Source organism: Artibeus jamaicensis, unplaced genomic scaffold (genome assembly GCF_021234435.1).
Source record: "Artibeus jamaicensis isolate MK-2021 breed Jamaican fruit bat unplaced genomic scaffold, CSHL_Jam_final contig_311, whole genome shotgun sequence".
Taxonomy (NCBI): domain Eukaryota; kingdom Metazoa; phylum Chordata; class Mammalia; order Chiroptera; family Phyllostomidae; genus Artibeus; species Artibeus jamaicensis.
The window spans coordinates 933,961-956,292 of NW_026521717.1; the positions used below are offsets into that span (position 1 = coordinate 933,961).

The following is a 22,332-nucleotide window of genomic DNA, read 5'->3' on the forward strand; positions in this document are numbered from 1 at the left end:
CAAGGAGGACATACAGAACATTCAGAGACACATGAAGAGATGCTCAATATCATTAGCTATCAGAGAGATGCAAATTAAAACCACAATGAGATACCACTTTACACCAGTCAGGATGGCTATCATAAACAAAGTAACAAACAACAAATGTTGGAGGGGTTGTGGGGAAAAGGGGTCCTTAGTTCACTGTTGGTGGGAGTGCAGACTGGTACAACCATTATGGAAAACAGTATGGATTTTTCTCAGAAAAATAAAAATCGACCTGCCTTTTGACCCAGCAATTCCACTGCTGGGATTATATCCTAAGAATCCTAAAACATCAATTTCAAAGAACCTATGCACCACAATGTTCATAGCAGCACAATTTACAATAGCCAAGAGTTGGAAGCAACTTAGGTGCCCATCAGTAAATGAATGGATACAAAAATTGTGGTACATATACACAATGGAATTCTATGCAGCAGAGAGAAAGAAGGAGCTACTACCCTTTGCAACAACATGGATGGAACTGGAAAGCATTATGCTGAGTGAAATAGGCCAGGTGCTGAAAGACAAATACCATATGATCTCACCTTTAACAGGAAGCTAAACAACAAAACAAACAAGCAAGCAGAAAAAAAAAAAACCCAAAAAACAAAGACACTGAAATAGAGAACAAGGGGATAGTGACCAGAGGGGAGAAGGAAGGGAAGTTAAGGGGAAAAAGGGGGGAGGGATTTGGAGGAACAAATAGGAAGGACACAGGGACGAGAACTAAGGGGGGGGGGTGGAAATGGGAGGGAGGTGGGGAGCAAGGGGCGGGGGAGGCTGGGATGGGAAAAATAGACAAAAAACTGTACTTGAAAAATAACTAAATAAAATTAAAATTAAAAAAAAAAAAAAAAAGAAAAACTTACTTCTCATAGTTTGAAAATAAACTTTTATATGCTTATAAAACATATGTTTTATATGTTAACTGTATAGGCCAAATAAAACATAAAACATATATATGTTTTATAAAACATACTTTGATAATAAATATTACATATGTTTAAAAAAAAAGTGTAGTTAGTTACATAATAGTCATGCAGATGTAAAGTACAGCATAGGAAATGTAGTCAATAACACTGTAATAACTATGTATGGTGTCATATGGGTACTAGATTTATCATGATGATCACTTCATAAGATATATATATGTCTAATCACTATCTTAGACATATGAAACTAATATATTATGGCAACTATAATTTAAAAATTAAAAAATATTTTAAAAGTTCAAAGAGTACTATCAATTTACTAGGCCAATGAATTTGTATCAATTTATAAAGCTAAGGGTCTTTTTACTCCTTAGGTTTCAGTCTGTTTTGAGATTCTCTTTGTTTATACAGCTGGTAAAGTCAGTGATTCCGGGGAGAAGCTCTCTGTCCCTGATTTGTTTTGGGATGTGGAAATAAGACCATCTCACTTCACAGAGTGTTAAGATGAAGGTGTGGACACAGACCACAAAGGGACAGGGAACTGTTTGTATCAGTTTTGTTTCCAAACCTTAGGGTTACTAACTAAGTATGATCCTCATGGCTTCACACAATCTAGTCTAGATCAAGGATAAGGTTCACACAGGAGTTTGGGTCCAGATCCAAGCTAGGAATAAAGTGTTTCTTGGACTGGTGTTGTCATTGCATGTGCTTGTGATTTTCATCTGGGAAAAGGGGAATTATGAATGAGGTACTACTGTTAGATGAGTAAGATTCAGGAGTTTGTCTATCTGTCAGTACTCACTTTATTTCCCTTGAGAGACATAAGTCATATCAAGGTCACAGAGACAACTGGGACACAGAGACAAAGCAGCATATAAACTGCTTTGTCCTGGATCATTATGGTTTATACTTTTTTTCCAGTATCCTGTCCAGTTTAGAAACTGACACCCACCCCCTCAATATTCCTGTTTGGATAAGTTATAAGACTTAAACTCCAAGCCCTATAACTTTCAAAACAATGCCCCTTCTGGTTCTCTTGGCTGTAGCTTATTTGTTTGTATGTTATTTTCAGGTCTCTGCAGAAAAAAATTATCACCACTGCTCAAAGTATATGGCATTAATGTAAGGACAGCATCAATCTCTCCATTTTAAAATAGCATATTATTTAAAAGAGGATCAGTACAAACATAATATCTCAATACAATTTGACCAAATAAAAATCGATACAGGTAAAAGTTTTGCATTTATTACTATTTAAAATCTTAATCATGTTTTCTAAAATTTTAGATAATAATGCTGATTTTCTGTAAATTTTATCGTGACTTGGCAATATTTGCAAATTTTATATGGTCTAATGTCTTTCTTCCCAGTTTTTCTCCCACCACATTGTGTCTCTATAGTTCATTCTCAGAAGTCACATCAAAGATCTTAAAATATGTCATTTGAAATTTAGTTAATGTTTTCTTAAAAAGCCCTCATTTGTTGGGTAATAAGAAAACTTTGATACTGAAAATGGTTAATCTAAGTGTATTTAGGGGCATGTTAATGTTGGGCACTCAATGGGTAAGTGTTTAACATTCACAGACATTTCAAAGCTCTTGGCAAGATCCACTCTGAATGAAGGCAGAAAATGAAAGAGCGTTTGGGATAAACAGAACTGCACTACAAGGAAAAATGCAGAAATAGTGAAATAATATTGTTACCTAAGAAGACCTTTGATCTCAATATCCTTTGGTCCCATAATTGTAGTCTGTCACCAAAAAGAGCTTTGAATTTAAACCTCAAGTTTAATAAGATAGAGAATTTATGTTCTCCCTCACCTTACCTTAACATGATGCCTAAATTTCAATAATTGTCAGTTTACTTACTGTTGGGTGTTCTGTTAAAGAACCAAGCATTTTACTCTACCTCTCTCACCTGACCCCAAATTCCTGTGTATAATACTTTCAATTATAATTAACCACTTATTGGGTAAATACAGGGTACTATTAGAAACTATGATTTAATTTTAATCCATATGTGTCCTATATGGTGCTTTAATGACCTCAAGAAATAGAGAATACCATATCTATAGGTCATTGGCATCACACCTAGAAGTACTCATAGACAACACATTCCCAAAGACAGTTGACTCCTGGTGGCTTCCAGAGAAGACTATAGTCATCTCAGGTGCTCTACAACAATCATCACCCTTCTGTGTTGAAAGCCATGCTTCCAAGAGAAATATATCATGTCAAAGCAAAGCCTCCTCCTTATTCTAGGGACACTTCAAAACCCAGATGGGGAAGGTGCAGAGAAATGATTCTTTGTATCAGGAATAATCCTGGTGTGCTGTGGATGTCTGGGTCTCTCCCAGTTCATGTCTCATTGATCCACACTGGTGAGGAAGATGGCCAAAGGAATGCTATTTTGGGGCCTAGATGGAAACTAAACACTGAGGAGAGGGGGAAGTCTAATCCAAAGTCCCGTATGGATGCTCTAGATGTGTTAGATTTCTTCGATTTAAATTTGTGTGCACACACATGTATGCACAGGTGTGTAAAATTATCTTAGCTATGACAACTGCTCTTGTGTATGTATGTTACCTTTATCAAAAAAATATTTCAGTTAATATCCTTACCTCATCTGCAACTTTCCATATTTCTTCATCATTCCACTGTTCATAGGGATCCAAATTTTTTCTAAATGTTCCAGAGAAGATAAATACTTTCTATAACAATAAGGTAAAGAAGAGGAAAGCATGAATAATCTAAATATATATTAATTTCTTCCACATTTTATTGTAAAATATTTCAAACAGAAAATTTATTTTAAAATGTAATACCCTCCCATGTTCTTAAAATCTAGTTTTCTTAAATTTTTAAAATTTTATATTTGCTTTGTATATTTTTTAAGAAACAAAATATAGCTACATTTGAAGCCCCTTATGAACATGGTTCTAGTCACAGTATTTTTAAGACAAAGAAATTAAGGTTACTGTAAATTATAGGATGTTAAATTTTTTATTCTTAGAAATATTCTTTATTATAAACAAATGTAATGTTAAATTAAATAATTAAAAAATTTAAGATTATGAGTTACAATGGTTTAAACAAATTTTTATTTTGTATTAATGTATTTTCCTTGAATTTCTTTAATAAACCTAGCTTTTTAAGGGATTTTGAAGTTTAATTATGGACACTTATTTATATTCCAGATAAACATGTGTTTATCTGGAATATAAACCAAGAAATGCATCTACTTCCAAAACCAGACAGGTTCAGGGGAATTAGAAATCAGTGAAAGGGCAGAAATAAAATATTTGTTTAACTGAATGCATGTTACAGAGGGAAGGGAGGCAGATGAGACTGATTCTGCTGAAGTGACACAATGACAACTGAATTCCCTGTAAGGAACACTGCTCAGCTATCACCCCGAGACACTCTACTTGCCACATCACTGTCTACTTCAGTTGACCTATATGATATGATTAAATAATGTTTTGAAAGAAATCTGCTATTGCTGGGAAGTGTTGATATAATAATAATAATTAGTTCTCTCTTTGTGCCTATGGGTGAACTGAAAATATATTTTTGAGGTTAATATTCAGAGTATTTTATGCTTTGCCTTTGGTTACTAACAAGCAGTAAGGAGAATTAAAAACTGAATTTTTTGAAGGCTTGGTCTTCACAAATTGCCTTAGACTGAGAGAGAATGGTCAATGCAAATCTGATCTATAATAAATTGCACAAGGCAAGATGTCTCCAGACTAACGGTGTCTGTGCCTCTCAGACAGAACATGAGGCATTAGGGACCACATTCCCCAATACATAATTTACACTTGAAGGACAAAGGTATTGCCAAGTATCTCAGAAACCCTCTGGGGCCCCAATAAGAAGTCTTAACTGTTTTTACTTAACGTGCACTGAAATACTTCCTAAGGGATGCATACATTGCTTTACAGAGGTGGATAAGAAGAGTTGACTAGGTGACTCATCATATCATGAGATATGTGATAGATATATCTGTGCATCCTCCTCAAGCTTCCAAGTAAACGAAAGAAATGTCCAGACAAAAAGAAATTATCAGAGAATTCTGAAAAACTAAAGAGAATTAAAGTAGAAGTGGCTCTAAGAACTTCAGTTAATTTATTAAATTGGGTTTATTTAGTACCTAAAGTTCAAACACTTGCCAGTGGAATTTTTCCATTTACTAGTTTTTACATTTTTCTTTTAATGTTGTGGTTCATTATATCAAAGTTTTCTAGCATTATTGAGAGAGAGGGGAAATAACTGTGAGGGTTTAGCAAGCATCAGACAACATATTTTGCACCTTCAGAAGTTACTTCCATTGAGAACTAAGTGGCTGAAACACAGAGTTCTGGCTTATGGTGTCAGGTTAGGTTCTTTATGTGTGGTATCTCCTCATCTTCATATCTAATTTATGAAATAGAGCCTATTATTGTACATGAAGAAGTCATAGCAGGGAAAATTTGAGTGACTCTTCCAAGATCATTTAGCTAACAGAACCCAGGGATGTTTGCCTTCAAGCCTGTGTTCCTCACCATTATCACACAATGCCTCAAGTCCTACCAATTTTCCCCTGATCTGGAGGTCACGATAGACTAAAGGTTGGGCAGAATAGTCCTATGGATTCATAAAGATCCCAACAGCGGTGAGTAGCCCACTCTTTTTTAAATTAAAAAAAATTTAATTGTTGTTCAAGTACAGTTTTCTGTCTTTTACTCCCATCCCAGCCCACCCACCCAACCCTTCCCCGTCCCTCCCATTTCCACGCCCCCTAGTTTTTGTCCATGTGTCTCTTATACTTGCTCCTATAAACCCTTCTGCTTTTCCCCTGAAGTTCCCTTCCCTCTCCCCTCTGGACAATGTCTGCCTGTTCTCTATGTCAGTGTCTTTGGTTATATTTTGCTTGTTTGATTGTTTTGTTGTTTAGGTTCCTGTTAAATGTGAGATCATATGGTATTTGTCTTTGACAACCTGGCTTATTTCACTTAGCCTAGCTTTGATGAAAGCACTACTATCTATCCACCTGGCCACACAGCTTAGGTCCTGTACTCTCAATGGAGAGGTTAGCTTCCTCTTCCCATGCAGAACCTGAGTTGAAGGGTTCTCTATGGGCTAATGTCTTTGTAAGTTTAGACTCACACATCCAATGGAACAGCACAATAGAAATTTTTTGTGCAAAGAGAATATTGCCATTATTCTGGATAACTGTGTGTGGAGGCCAAAGTATTATAACATCGAAGCAGACACAGAAGTTATTAAAGGTAATGTGGTTTGCGAATATGGTATAGTAATATAGCTCTGACCTGATAGATATATCTGGAAATTAAAACCCAAGCTCTCTGAGCATTAGTGCTCTCACTGTAAATTGGGAAATGCTGTCTTTCTCCTCAAATCCACTATACTTGTAGGCTTTCAATTTCAATATATGGCTCCTTCACTTCCTCAAGAAACTTGGGAGTAATTCATGACTTACCTTCCTTCCTAATCCTCCCAAAGTAGTCGCCCCCACAGGACTCAATCATCAGTCCTGTGACTTGTTTTCCCAAAATATATCTCAAATCCATTTGTCTTCTATCTCTACTGCTATCACATAGTTCAAGATATCAACAGCTCTTTTTGGAACACTGCAAATCTTCTAATTGACCTTTCTACTTCATTCTGGCCTCTTTTCCAGTCCACTCTAACTTAGCAACCAAAGCAATCACTACAAGTATAAATTGGATTACGTTATTAACCTTTTGAAAAATCTTCAGTGGCTTTCCATTGCACTCAGGAAAAATGTAAGATACTTAAATTGGTTGACAAATGCTACATGATTTAGCCCCTTCCACTCCTTCTGGCTCATTTAGTGCCCTTCTCTACCCCTTCCCCTTTGCATTCCAGCTACATAGCTTTCTTTTTCTTCCTCTCTTTATTCACACATTCTATTCTCCCTGTCTTGGAATCTCGTCCCTTACAGTCTTCCCATGGCCAACTACATCTTTTAAGTCTCAGAGTGGATGTCACTTCCTCTAATTGGCAACTTTCAAATCCTCAAAATCAAATAAGATCTCTCAATATAATAACAGTGCTTTACTGTCACAGCTTATAGTAAATATTAAAATTGCATATGCATTTGTGAGCATTTTTATAATGTTCATCTCTTCCACACCATAACTTTGCTGTGTACTGTATCATTAACTCATAGGTTTTGTACATAGTAAAAGTTCAATAAATGTTTTCTGATTGAATACATGGGCTGATGTGAAGATAAAAAATAAAAATATGAAAATGTAGAGTTAAGTGTGTATTATTTTTATTCCTTTGGTAAGAATAACTACTATAACCCACAGTGTTTAAAGAAATAATGCTAACAACCCATTAATTTTTTTATCTCTCTATATAATTGCTTGGGAAATAGTACACCTAACTTTTTCTAATGGCCTAATAACATATATAATATTTATCAAATGTATAGTTATATATAAACATATAATTAATTTTATTTCAAATAGGCATATATTCAAAACTATGAAGTAAGAAGGCTGTTTGGTGAAATTAGACATCCAAATTTTTTAGATATATTTAATACCATTCAGAAACTCTGTAGGCCTTTTGTTTACAGTTTATCTTTTAGCATTAAAATAATGCTTTAATTTTATTTCATTTATTTTTTAAAAGATTTTATTTATTTTAGTTTTAGTGAGGTGGAACAGAAGGGAGAAAGAGATGGAATGAAACATTAATGTGAGAGAAATATTCATTGGTTGCCTCTCACATGCGCCTCAACCGGGGACTAAACCTGCAACCTAGGCACGTACCCTCACCAGGTATTAAACCTGTAACCTTTTGCTTTGCAGAATGATGCCTGACCAACTGAGCCACACCGGTCAGGGCAATGCTTTAATTTTATAGAAAAACTAACTGAATTAACTTGTTCAATTAAGTATCAATTTCAAACCATTAAACTACCCATTCTATTTCTGTCTTACAAATAATATCTGGCAGTCTCTTGCTTTCATGGGTGCCAGTAGTTGTCTAAACTGTTTGAATTTTTCACAAACTCATATGTTAAGCTGAGATGTGTTTGAAGGTTACCTACATTCTTTTTCCTGGCTTACAAAATAAATAGCTAAGGCCCTGAGAAGTTAGGTAACACAGTCAGACTGACTGTATAGCAAAACACACACACACACACACACACACACACACACACATCTGAAACTATAAATCATGATGACCATCTTTTAAGAGACTGTTTACTAAATAGCAAAACTACGATGTGCAAATATTTGATATTTAAGGTCATGTATGTATAGTATAAAGAGCAATTTTAGAGACTCAAGGAAAAATAAAGAGAGCACCATTGTTCATTTCTGGACTAATCTCCTTCCTGAAGCTGACTTGAGACCGCCAAGTCTACATGGAGTGCTCAGGAGTGCCCAGAGCTGTTTATATATCACTGCAGTACACGGTTTGCTTTAGCCTTTAGATATCAAGGAAAAAACAAAAACAACAATTTGGATTCTGTGATAACTAAATGTAGAATAAATTAAATTAGTCAGAGAAATGACTCCTATCCTTAAGGATTAAGTGCTTTTTTGTTTTGACTCAGAATTTATACCAGGTGGGACAAGAGTAGGTTTACAGTTCTGAGTATGGAAAACACAGTTTATTTTTGTATTATTATTTATTAATTACTGTATTATTTTCCATACAACTAAAAACACACATACACATTAATATGTATAATTAATATGCATATGTTTATATCATGTTTAGTTCTATTAAAATGTGGCCCAAATGCTTATAAGTACTGTGATCACAGTTACTGTGATCTTGTCTTTTGGAAATGTCTGCAAAACTTTATAAGTTGCATCTGTAAAATAGAAATCCATCCAGTTTGAACAAATCAAGAATGTAAGACTGATTATAGAATGTTTAAAAATGAGTATTGTTTTGCTTTTAAAAATACCTGTTAATGAGAACAAGGTGAATAAAATATTTGTTAGTCAAAAACATTGAAGGTTTATAACAAATAGAGAATCATTTTATAAGGTTAATGTGCATACTATTTATTTGTTTATAAATGATTACATGTAAGATGTTCAAATTATTTCCTGTGAAGTCATTTAATGCTTTAAAACCTTTTATAAGACAACTTTTTAGTATATACTTTTTCAGAGATAGCATAAAAAATGTTTTCTAGGTCTGACCAAATTATCAAAGATGCTAAGTTTTTAGGCTCAGAAATACTAATATTGCATTATACTGATAACCATACTAGTTATTTTTTTCCTTTCCTTTGAATTCAGGAATCCACTCCCATTGTCCTCTTCATTACTTTTACCACAGTGCAGTTCCCACCCATCTGCCTGCTCTTAATTCTGCCCACCTGAAGTCTATTGTCCTCATGCTGCCAGCATTGTCCCCATTCTACTACCATTTTGCCACCTCTTGCTAGCTCAAAAGAGTCAACCCATTCCTCACTTGTCAAGTCTTTCCCTCTTTCTCCAAATACTAACACAGGGCATTCTCTTTCCTTTGCTTCCCAACTTATTCTAGTTCCTATCTCTGTACTTGCTCATAATATTCCTGCCTGAAGTCCTGGAATATCCTTTCCACAACTCCCTGCCCCAAGCCTCTCTAAAACCTACAAACTTTATGGACCACTTTAATTATCACCTTCTTTGCGAAACTATCCATACCTATTTGTTCATTCCTATAGCATCCACCTCCAATTCAATACAAAGATAAGGAGGACATGATGACTTGTCCTTAAGGAACTATAAATGATAACAACCACAACCCATTGTATTGTAGTTACTACATGCCAGGGAGTAGACTAAGTATATTACTGATTACTTATTTAATCCACACAAAAGCCCAATTAAGGAGTTACTACCAGTATACCCATTTTATAGACAAGGAAACTAAGGCTCAGAGAAATTAAATAACTTGCCTAAGATTATACAGCTAGTAAAATCTGGATACAAGTAGACCTGGTTTCTTGTAAAAGAGATAAGCATTTAGTGACTCAGCACAAAACGACATATATTGAATTCCTACAATAAAAGCTATTGTTTTATATGCTATATTAAGAGATAGAAAAATTACTAAGGTAAAAAAATCTATGTGCTTCCAACTTCATTGTTCATGTCTACAGATACATAAGTTGGCCTTATTTAGCATTTCTGCCAGCCTTCTCTGGTTGATGGTCATTTTGTGTTTAAATTCTGCTTCTTTAACTAAAGTGTCTGCAAAGTATTTACAATACTGAGTGAAAATTAAATAAATACACAGATAATTCTAAGATAAGGCATAGAGAAGTGCCAGGAGAGGTTTATAAGCACAGTTATAGATCCCATCGGGGACTGAGGTGTGGGAGTGGAGCATTGGGGTTAGAGTCAGGGTTAATGGGGGTACTAAAGTGGGTCAGAAAAGACTACCTGGCAGAGTTTAACATTTGTGATGACAAAGTGACTATGGTGAAGGAAGATTTTTCTCAGACAGAGAAAGTGCATGAACAGAGAAAATGAGAGACCAAAGTGTGGTATCTTTCATGGCAGAGTTGTACTGAATTATAAAAGTACCCAGGTGAAAAGAGTGGTGGATCTTTCTGGAAAGGTTGAGTTGTGACCTATCAGGGACCCAACCACAAGTGGAAGAATCTGGATCTATTCAGCAAAACGAGTTCCCAAGAGGCAAATTACAAAATTGGAATGTTGCCTTAAAAAGTTTAATTTGCGTACAACATATAATGGAGGGATGCAAAGAAGATGAAGAGAAAAACACAGCAGTGGAAGCAGAAAAGAAAGGAAGGCTACAGTGACATGGTGGGGCCGGATTCCCCCAGAATCACCCACAGCACTTCCCTGACTAGCCAGTGCCTCGACCCATGACTACACTTATTTACATATGTTTAATTTATCCTTTTTGTTTCTTCTTTTGATCCCTGAATTATGGCAATGAATGTAATTTTAACCTCTCATTGGAAGCTAATAGGTTGGACAGGGAGCTCAATACCACTAACATAACTATTGAATCTATAGTACTTATTTAAGCACACAGAAGGAGTTTAATAACTAATTATTAAAGTGAATTATTGTTAAACTGAATGAGAACTGTTGCACTCCCAATTTCATTGTTCATGTCTACAGATACATGAGTCGGACTTTTTTAGTATCCCTTACAGCAAAAGACATTCCAGCTCTGTGGTCAAAGTCATATGTGGGCATGGATTAGTTTCAGATCAGAAAGTCTCTCTGCAAAAATAGGCCTAGTCATTGCCTCAGAATAGCGTTGTAGCCTTTTACACTTGTAATTGAAAATTTGAAAATACATTTAAAATTATTTTTCTGTTTTTTATGAATTAAGTGCTTAACAAATTTCAAGGCTAATAAACAATTTTAAGTCTCAGTGTTCAAATTGCCTAAGCCAATGGGGTTCTGACTCTAGGCCTCACTGTCTCCTCTTTAGGCCCTTAGAGCTCATAGGTAAAGTAGAACAAATTAAGAAAGACTCCACCTTGAAACGTACACAATGACTTGTTTCCAAGGCTGGTGCATTCTCCAAGATTATATTCTAGCTATAGGAGGGAAGTACAGAGAACAAAACAAAACAAAACAATACTGTAAGAACTTGCCAAAACTAACATCTTGTGACTCTGGCTGGTATCTCAGGATCACTGACAGAGAGGGAAAGTTTCTTGTTTAAAATTTCTGTTTCCTGTGTCTGAAAACAAGCATCTAATTGACCCAGAGATCTCTGATGTCTCAGTGTCAGAGATCTTGGGGGAACTAAGCTCTTGCAAGGTCAGAAAAATGAAAGGGAGAAAAAGAAAAGCAAAAAAAAGTTCTCATAGAGTTTTTAATTCCTTTTTCCTTCTATTTCTTCTTTAAGGTCAAACTCCTGGGAAGGTAAAATTAAATAATTTGAATTTTCAGTAAAAGCATCTCTTGATTTGGATGTTATAAAGAGTTTGTCCTCTTTCTCTTTTTCTTGGGTATCCACTTGTGGCTCTCGGAGACAGTCCCAGAAACCAGGGTCATAAACATGTACAATGAGAAGCATTTCTGTTATCATGATCACACATTTTTAAAGGCATATCTTAAAGTATTTCTTGCTTACTTTATAAAAAGCTTGAAGGCATAGAAGAGAGAAGATGAAATAAAGAGAAGTTTGAGACTCATTTTTGTCAGAAAGGTAAAATAAAGAATTTTCATAACTCTGGCCCATTCGGTTTTCCTCCAGGCCTTGCATATTTGGGTTTCTAAATAGAACACAGGATAAAACAAACTTCTGTATCACATGGAAGATAAACTAAAGCATTCCAGGTGAAAAAGAAATTATTTATTTAGAACTTTGCTTATCCTAATGGGCAGGTTTTTGTGAATAACAACAAGGAGACAAAAGCTTCATAATTGTAGTTTAAAAAGGGGATCAGAAAATTTAGAGTCCACTGAACAGTAACTGTTCTGAGATAACCAGATTCTATTCTGTGTTCTTCAACTTTGTCATTTTGCCTAACGATATTACCTTGGGATACCAGTAGTCCTAGAGTTTATCTTTAAACCATCTGACAATCCTTTTTTCTTTCTGAAGAAACAATATTATTTTTCAAAGTTCAACCAGGATTAAGTGGCAACACAGCAAAGTCTAGACAAATGAATTAAAAGCATCGGTTTGGCAGTCACAATATTTATTGCCTCATTAGTTGAAAGGAGCAAATGTTCACAAAGGTGATCCATCAAAAAATAAAGCTTTTTCTTAGGCTAGATTTATAGTCAATCTACTGGGAGATGCTCTTAACATTTTACTTTTCTGTTAAAAGTAGATAATTGTAAGTACCATGGTAGTAGAATGGATTTAGTGCCCTTTAGAACAAAGAGGACAAAATGATTATTAAAACAGTAACTACATCCATAGAGATGAGAGCAAACACTAGCAGATATATATAGCTCATGCCTTTCAGATTAAAGACATTCACTGGTTTCCATTTGGATCATTTAACAATGGAACTGTGGCTATTTTCTCACATATAAGCAGCCCTCTTACATAATAACACAAAACCATATTAAGCCCATGAAGCTAGTGATCTTCTGTGACACAAATCAAGGACTGACGTTTTTAAAAAGCTACAGATTAATCTGACATGATTCATTCTTATGTAAAAAACAAAAAAGCAATCATTACACTTTAAATTTTCTATTCCACTACCTCATGCTTCCAAGTGTTTGTTATTTCAAAAGCATCTTTTATAAATTGCAAAGTATTTCTTAACCTGCTGTGATTGCTAACTTGGAACTCAAACCACTGAAGCAGGAAAAAATAAACTGATGAAAACAAAAGCCCCATGTTCTCACTATAGATTGTGTCTTCTGGGACAGGCTATCAAAACTATTAATATTTCAATAACAGGATGTCAGAGAATTCTAAACTTTTAGAGATAGTTTTTCTCCTAATTAAAAGATTCCATTGCATAAAATGGACATGTAATGAATATGTAATGAACTTATATTTCAGGAAAATGTGAATTTCTTGAGTGTAAGCATCATATAACAGTAAAATTGTATTTAGTTGCTTTTCCCCCTAGTGAAGTCTTTCCAGCTTACCTGTGGTATAACTCCAAAGGCTTTCCTCCACTGTTGCAAAGTCACTGAATCCCAAGACACACCATCTATTTGGATTTCTCCTTCGGTGTTCAGCAGTCTCAAAAGAGCTGATAATAAAGTACTCTTTCCTGACCCAGTTCTTCCCAAGAGGCCCACCTAGAATATGAGAGTGATGGCATTACTCTTGTGACATACAGACAGCCTACCATAAATGTAATCTGGTATTGTAGTTCAATAAAAAAAACACTAGAACTGTTCAATTTTTAATCACCACCAGGGAAAGATTTTCACTTATTTATTCAAACCTCTTTGTGTGCTCCCAGTTCTGACCAATTTTGATAGGGAACAGGATACAGAAACTGGCCCTAAGAAATTAGATCCCTGATGCTGGCTTCATTTGTCACTGACCTTAAGTAATAACAAAAAGGTTGAAATTGCCCATTTTGTATCAAGGAAAAACAAAGATATGGTGTCTTAATGTGCATCGTTTAGAAAGGTGGGCTCAAGCCAAAAGCAGAGACCTATAGCTTGTTCTAGTTACAAACATAAATATGAACTTGAAAATTAACAAATCTGAAATAATCCTAATACTTAAATACTGTCCTTTATAAATAAGCAAGCATCAGGTTCAGGCCTGACAATAAACAAGACTAAGTTTAGTGAGCTAATACATTCCCAGAGAATACAGGTTGGGCTTGTTACTCCTCACAGATACGCAACTGGACAGTTGTCAAATCAAATTCTCACATCCATCCTGACTAACAAGGAAAGAAAGACATATTGGGAAGCAAAAACATATTAAAGAAAAGAAAAAAACTATTCTCGTCACCTAAAGACTATTAATTAGAGCATAGTATGGAAGTGAGAGCACCATGCATAGCAAGGCAAGAGCAGGTGCAGGAGACTTAGAGGCAAACTCTGTTCGGAGGTCGACTCAGATTCAGCAGTTAGATGAAGGTGATTTGAGTGAGATCGAACATTTCTGCAGTTATTTAATGAATAAAGTACCTAACATTTAGAGACACTGAATAAATGTTCATTTTCTTCCTGTTATATTATTCCTATTTTTAAAAATTATTTAGCCTTTGTTATAGTAGACCTGAGCAAATGGTCTTGTAGTGACTTTCACACTATTTGTGGTAAAGGACAGTTACATTTTGTTTTGTGTTTTACTTTCTAATCCACTGCAAATAAGTACTTTAAGAAACAGATAATAAAAATGAATTTCTAAATGCTTATTCTAAATTTCTATACTTGTCACAGACCAGTAACAGTTTGTAAACCAGAATCAGTTCATAAACACAATAAATGCTTTAGAGCAGGGGCCTAACCTCCAAGCCATGGACTGGTACCCATCCAAGCCTCTTAGGAACCAGGCCACATAGCAGGACCTGACCTTGAAAGTAATGCATTTGAATCATAGAGAACCCCCAACCTTGGTCCATGAAAAAATAATCTTCCACAAAACTAGTCCCTGATGCAAAAAAGTTGGGGACAGTTGCTTTAGAGCATACAACCATCTTTAATAAAAAAAATAACTTATTGATTACATATAAGTTATTTTTTGCTTATGTTAACCCCTAAAATATAAATTCTTCAGGGGCACAGCAGTATACCTTGTTTCCCCTTACTGCTTGGCACCTGAAACAATGGCTGGTGCACATAAAGTGAGCACATAAAATGCCCAATAAATACTTGTTTGGATTGACAGAGGGACAGTGAGATGGAAAGGTGGATAGGTAGATCGATAGATGGACAGATGGATGGATACATAAATGTACAGGAGGAACAGTGGTAGGAAGGCAGGTAGAGAAGGAGGGAGGAATGCAGATAAATGAATAAATTACTTAGTTGATCTAACAACATGCAAGAGACCATTCTGTGTGGCATGGGCCCAGCCCCCAGTGGCAAACATTTATTGCAAAGTAACTTCCTAAAAACCATGCTAAACCTTCCAAGGACCAGTGTAACTGGTTCAACCACTTTTGCTTTTTCATTTGCAAATATCCCTCTTCTGTGATGTGATTACCAGCATCCTCTCCTTTGTTTTCTGTAAAAGGCAACCACCTAAAGCAACCTGTACATAGTAAATGGGACCATCATGCAATGTGCTGAGAAACCCAATAAAGGCCAGACACCGCAAGGGCCGTGGCTTTTTGCTCCCCTTGATAGAAAATCCATGCTGTCCCTTTTCCTCCACCTGACTGGGTAGTCCGTGTGAATGTCTCATTTCATCCATAATGACTTGGATGCTGCAGGTTGGTGTCCACATCGACAACAAATGGATTTAGTTAATTTGGCTAATTTCTAGATCAATTCTTAATTTAAAAACCTTGGGAAATTTCACACGTACATTTTCATTTCTGAGTCAGCCCATGTTGTACAAATACATTTACCATATGTCATGATTATTCAAATGCAACAGTAAAGCTTTATATAACCAATCTGAATATACCTTGTATAGGTGCAGTATGGAGGAAAGAGAAGGAAATTTCAATAGGAAGAAGTGATTTTCTCTAAAGTCATATCAAGAATTTTTGATAAAAAGTGCTTTGAGGTTCAGGCCCCTTTATCACTGGCCAGAGTTTCAATGACTAGGATAAATGACATGTTCCCTTTCCTTAAAAAGCAAATACTGATTTTGGGAACACTCCGTTTTTATGTTGGGATGACACTAGATTCAGGGGCAATTTGTCAATCTTTTGTTTAGCTTTAAAACTTTTAGCTGTTTCTCTGATTTCCTCATATTATTGAACTGTTAATGTTGCAGTATGTTTGACACATTTTTCGTTCAACACCAATGAATCTTACTGGTTAATATCTAACAAAATCTTCTTGTTATTTATATAATTGGCACTTACTAATTCTTTTCCTGGATTTGTTTTGCCAGGCTTCTCAGTAACCTATTGAATATGCCAGAGTACTTCCTGCACATAAGTTTTAAATATCTATCCTAATTTCAAGTCAGTGTTTTCCAATAATTTCAATGCACCTGCTCTCTGAGAATCCTGGATCAAGACAAATCAAACTATTATGTGGAAAGTTAAACAGTGTTAGATTTGGTGCTAGTTGTAATTGCACTGTACCATGAATAGATCAGTCTCAGTACCTTCTCTTCAGAGTACCCAAGTAACCATTTTAATACTGCCATAGATAGAAACCCCTTGTAACTATTTTTATCTCCTGGTGATCTCCAGAAATCAAGATGCCAAATCAAATTAAATTTATATCCTCAAAATGATAACAACTGTGTATGCGGACATATATATTAAAACACATGATCCTAAATATAATAAGTTCTTGAGGATATGGTCCTCATAAAGTCAGTATATAAGTTACTGAATGATTCAGCTACTACACACCAATTTTTATCAAAACAGAATGCTATACATGTTTAACAAATTAAATACATATTTAAGTGCTTATGCTGCTGAGATCTGAACCCTTTATGTTTTCAGTTCTTTCTGGCATCTCAGTATTTTGAAGAGACTACAAATGGGTAAGTCAGGTCAGCTTACCCAAAAGAATAGATCTTGAAGTACGATTAAATATTTATGTAATCAGAGGACTGTATAGTGATTAAGTCCAGGTCTATTATGAAAAACCTACCTCCATATTAATATCTCAGCCCAAATTTTGAGAAGAAAAATAAAAGGAAAAAAGGAAGAGCTATTTTAGTTGGAGGAAGGTGATCTGGATACTAAAATTTAGCAAAAAACACTATTTGAGATTACAAGAAAAGAAAGTTTTTTTAAAGAAAAAGTGATACAATATTTGCTACGTTTCTCATCTATTGAAAAAAATTAGATTCAAAGATGTCAGCAGATTAGGCGACAGATACACTCACCTGTTCCTGGCACAAAACCAAATTTACATATAAATTATACAGCAATCAATCTGAATAAAAACTGTAGGCTAGCTGCACTGAAATATAACTATAACCAATGATTTACAGAAAAAGCCACGTAGAAAGTAGGAAGAAGGGAGGGAGATGTGGAAAGAGCTGGTCCCCAGAAACATGTGGTAACTGACAAACAGGAGGGGTAACTCTCCCTGGTAGCAAGGTATCTCAATCCCATGCAGGGATTCCAAACCCAGGGCAAGAGAGACAGGAATAGGAACCCACATAGCATCTGGTGGAGAAAATCAGTAGCAGTTCAGTCCACCTGGGAGAGAAAGGAAATTGCTAGAAACTCAGATACCACTTTCCCAGCATTGAGCACTCCTGTTGTTACAGCACCAGCTTGGGGAGTGTACTGCCTGGTCCTTCAGCCACTGATAACACCAATCTGCTGTGCTTAGGTCCTGCAGAGGGACCTGCTGGTTGCATCCAGGAGGCACCTTTGAGGGTGCTCTTTTTTTGGAGCTTTGGTAAGGGGACCATTCTTCCCTACCTCCAGTGCACAGCCAGCTGGCCCTCTTCTACCCATTGAATCACTGGGCCTGCCCTGCCACTGTGTGACTCCACCCTGCTGAGCTCAGTAGCACAGGGGAACCATAGTGCTATGCAGAGCTGGGACTTTCAGAGCATTTCCCAGGAAGACTTTTGTCTGGGAATCAGACAGGCAGTTGCTGGGTTGTGTGGCTATAGCACAGGGATGAGGCGAGGGAGCTCCTATCTCTCCTGTAAGCTCAGCCTGTGCTATCTTGGAAAGGGGAAGCTGCCTGCCTCCACTGTACAGACATGCCAATAACATCCACAACAAGAGACTATTTGAATCACCCCTCCCAAGTCCTTGTGGTCCTGCCAGGCTGAACTTAGTTCTTGGAGGGGAAAGAGTGTGCTGCTCAGAGCTGGGACATTTGGAGTGATTCTCTCTAGGAGGCTGTTGTCTGGGTCAGGAATGAAGTGCTTCGCCCCACCCCTGAGGGCTGAGCTGGCACCACCCTCAGTGTAAGACTTTTTGATATGTCCTCCTGAGCCATGGTGGCTCTGCCAGTTGGGCTAGCAGAGGAAACAGCTGGCTGCGTGCAACCTGAACCTAAAACCTGAAGTGTGTTCCTCCTGTGGGAGCTAGAGTTGGAGACTCTGTCAGACTCAGTGGTTTGGCTCTGGAGTAGGGACTACTTTACCCTCACTGAGCGCCTGATGACATGCAACCCAAGTAGGAAACCACTAGCCCTATCCTCCCAACCCCAGTCGCCCCACCCTACTGCCTTGTAACCTACGGAAGGGGCCGTGCATAGCAGCCAGCTGGGCCCACTATACAGTCTTTGGAAAGCTCAGGAGGAAGATTAGGCAACCTCTGTGGCAAGCGGTATAGCTGACAGGTATAAGTGAACCCCATAAAGCCTCGGATATTTTGTAGATTTATAACCACTTCTAAGGTGGAAGTAGCTGACCCCATACACAGGTTGGCCACTCCCATGCACACCCAGGCCCAGTAGACACAGCCACAAACAGTGAACAGTGTGGTAGCTCTAGACAAGCAGCCCAAGGCAAGTTACTAATGTCTAACATCACCATGTACCTGAATCCCACCCGAGTGAACCCAGAACAAACACAACCAGGGGTGGGACTCAGACCACAACAGAGCTAGACCCAACTAGCCACATAAGCAGCACACCCAAAGTGGGATTGCACCAGGCATCATACACTGCTGATAACAACTTGACCATGGGGGTGGGGGGCAGTCCCTGCACAGTGACTCATACACAGTGTTTGGGGTCTATCTTTATAGTCAGCCAGCCTGAAGGGTTAATTCCATCCACAAAAGGACCAAGAGCATTCAAGACACAACTACAAAAGGAGAGTACACATAACCCACAAGAAACTTTCCTGGAGCACTGAGCTTAGGTGATCTGGAAGAATGTGCCACTGACCCCAACAAAACATGTACATCATAAACCATCATGACAGCAGCTTAGATGAAGCAGAGGATTGAATTAGTGACTTATAGAACAAGATAACAGTAAGCACCCAAACAGAGGGTCCAAAAGAAAAGATAATTTTTTAAAAAATGGGAAAGTTTAAAGGTTCTCTGGGACAAAATAAAGGGTAACAACATTCACATCCTAGGGGTATCAGAAAGAGAAGAGAATGAGCAAGCAATGGAGAAACTGTTTGAAGAAATGGCAGATGAAAACTTCTTTAATACAGTAAAGGAAAAAGGCACACAAGTTCAGGATGCACAGAATCCCAATCAAGATGAACCTCAGGAGACCGACACAAACACATGTGTTAATTAAAATGGCAAAGGTTAAAGACAAAAAGAGAATCATAAAGGCAGCAAGAGAGAGTTACTTACCTACAAAGGAGTTCCTGTAGGTTGTCAGCTGATTTCTCAACGGAAACACTTCAGACCAACCCTTCAGGATTGGCATAAAATATTTAAAGTGGTGAAGAGCAAGGACCTGCAACCAAGGCCACTTACTCAGCAAGGCAATCACTTAAAATTGAAGGCAAAATAAGAACCTCCCAGACCAAAGGAAAAAAAAGGCTAATGGAGTTCATTCCACCAAACCAGTATTACAATAAATGTTTAAAGACATGTTTTAAAAAAAAAGAAGAGATAAAGATAGAGGAACATGGGTACAATGAATAAAATGGCAATAAATAAGTACCTATCAATAATAACCTAAAATGTAAAAGGCTTAAATTCTTCAATCAAAAGTAATAGGGTAGCTGAATGAATAAGAAGACATAACCCATACATATGCTATCTACAAGAGACCATATTCAGAACGAAAGACACAGACTGAAAGTGGAGAAAAAAAATATTCCATGCAAATGGAACTGGAACAAAAGCTGGGATAGCAATACTTATAACAGACAGATAGACTTCAAAACAAAGGTCATTGAGAGAGAAAAAGTATTATCACTACATAATACTTAAGAGATTGATCTAGCAGGAGGATGTAACACTTGTGAAAATATATGCACCCAACATAGGAGAACTTAAATATACAAAAAATATCTTGGTGGACATTAAGGGGGAGATTGACAGCAATATAGTAGAGGAATTAACACCCCACATCAATAGATAATTTTTTGGACAAAAAACAGCAAGGCAACAGTGACCTTAAATGACACACTGGATTGGTTTGATTTAATTGATATTTACAAGAAATTTCATCCCAAAGCAGCAAAATATACATCCCTTTCAAGTGCACATGAAACATTCTCAAAGACAGACCACATATTAGGACACAAAATAAGAATAAATTTAAGAATATTGAAACTATAGCAAGCATCTTCTCTGACCAAAACTAGAAGTCGATGACAATAAAGTAATTTATCAGAAACAAAGAAGGAGTTTCTACCCTTGCAACAGCATGGATAGAACTGGAGAGCATTATGCTGAGTGAAATAAGTCAGGTGGTAAAAGACAGATACTATATGATCTCACCTATAAGTGGAACCTAGTCAACAAAATATACAAAGAAGCAAAATATAACCAGAGACATTCAAATTAAGAACAAACTGACGGGCAGAGGGAAGGTGGGAGGGGATAATGGGAGCAAAGGAGGGTTTTCAGGAACATGTATAAAGAACACATGGACAAAACCAGAGAGGGATAGGATCAAGGGTAGAAAATGGGGATGGCTGGGATGGCTGGGAGTAGTGGAGGAAAAATGGAGACAATTGTACTTGAACAACAATTTTAAAAAGTTATGGAGGCCATAAAATATGTTATTAACTAAGGAAAGGGTTAACAATGAGATCAAGGAAGAAGTCAAAAGTTACCTGGGAACAAATGAAAATGAACACACAACAAACCAATATCTATGGTATACACAGAAAACAGGCCTGAAGGAATGTTCATAGCATTACAGGCTTACCTCAAGAAGCAAGAAAAATATCAAATAAACAATCTAACCCTACACCTACAACAACTAGAAGAAGAAAAACAAAGCACGGAGTAAGAAAAAGAAAAGAAATAATAAATATCAGAGCAGAAATAAATAAAATAGAGTTTTAAAAAACCCACAAAAGGTACCAAAACCAAGAGCTGATTCTTTGAAAAGAGAAGATTGACAAACCTTAAAGCAGACTTATGAAGAAAGTAAGAGGACCCAAATAAATACAAATCGATAACATAATAGAACTTACAAGTGATGCAATAGAAATGGCAATAAAATACTATGAATAACTTACATGCCAACAAATTGGACAACTTGCTGAAACAGATGGAATCCTAGAAACTTGCAATCTTCCAAACCAAATGAAGAAAAATCAGAAAACCTGAATAGACCAATTACAACTACTTAAATTAAAGCAGTAATTTTTAAAAAGTCCCAGCAAACAAAAGTTTCAGACCAGACAGATTCACAGGCAAATCTTGTCAAACATTCAAGAAAGAACTAACACTTATTCTTCTCAAACTATTCCAAAAATTTCAAGAGGAAGTGAGCCCTGCAATATCTTAACTAAAACACCAGATAAAGATAGTACCAAGAAAGAGACTTAGAAGCCAATATCCCTGATGAGCACAGATACTAAAATGTTCAATGAAATATTAGTAAATCAGATCAAACAATACATTAAAAACATCATACACCATGATCAAGTAGGATTTATTCTGGTGATGCAAGATTAGTGAAACATTTGCAAATCAATAAACATGATACAACATATAAACAAAATGAAGAGTAAAAATCATAGGATCATACAACAGATCATGTAGAAGCAGAAAAAAAACATTTGATAAAATCCAGTACCCATTTATAATTAAAAACTATCAGCAAAGTCTTAATAGAGGGATCATACTTCATCATAGTAAAGGTATTACATGACAAACCTACAGCCAACATTGTACTCAATGGGCAAAAACT

General features: G+C 36.4%; 1 protein-coding gene across 1 annotated transcript in view; it reads right to left on the reverse strand.

Annotated features, from left to right (window-relative positions):
• CFTR (CF transmembrane conductance regulator) overlaps positions 1-22,332 on the reverse strand; it is a 225,855-nt gene that overhangs the window by 19,958 nt on the left and 183,565 nt on the right. The window contains exons 23-24 of the mRNA XM_053662935.1: positions 13,558-13,713; positions 3,577-3,666 (exon numbers count right to left, since the gene is read on the reverse strand). Of these exons, the coding sequence (XP_053518910.1) occupies positions 3,577-3,666; positions 13,558-13,713 (246 nt within the window). The remainder of the gene's footprint in view (positions 1-3,576; positions 3,667-13,557; positions 13,714-22,332) is intronic.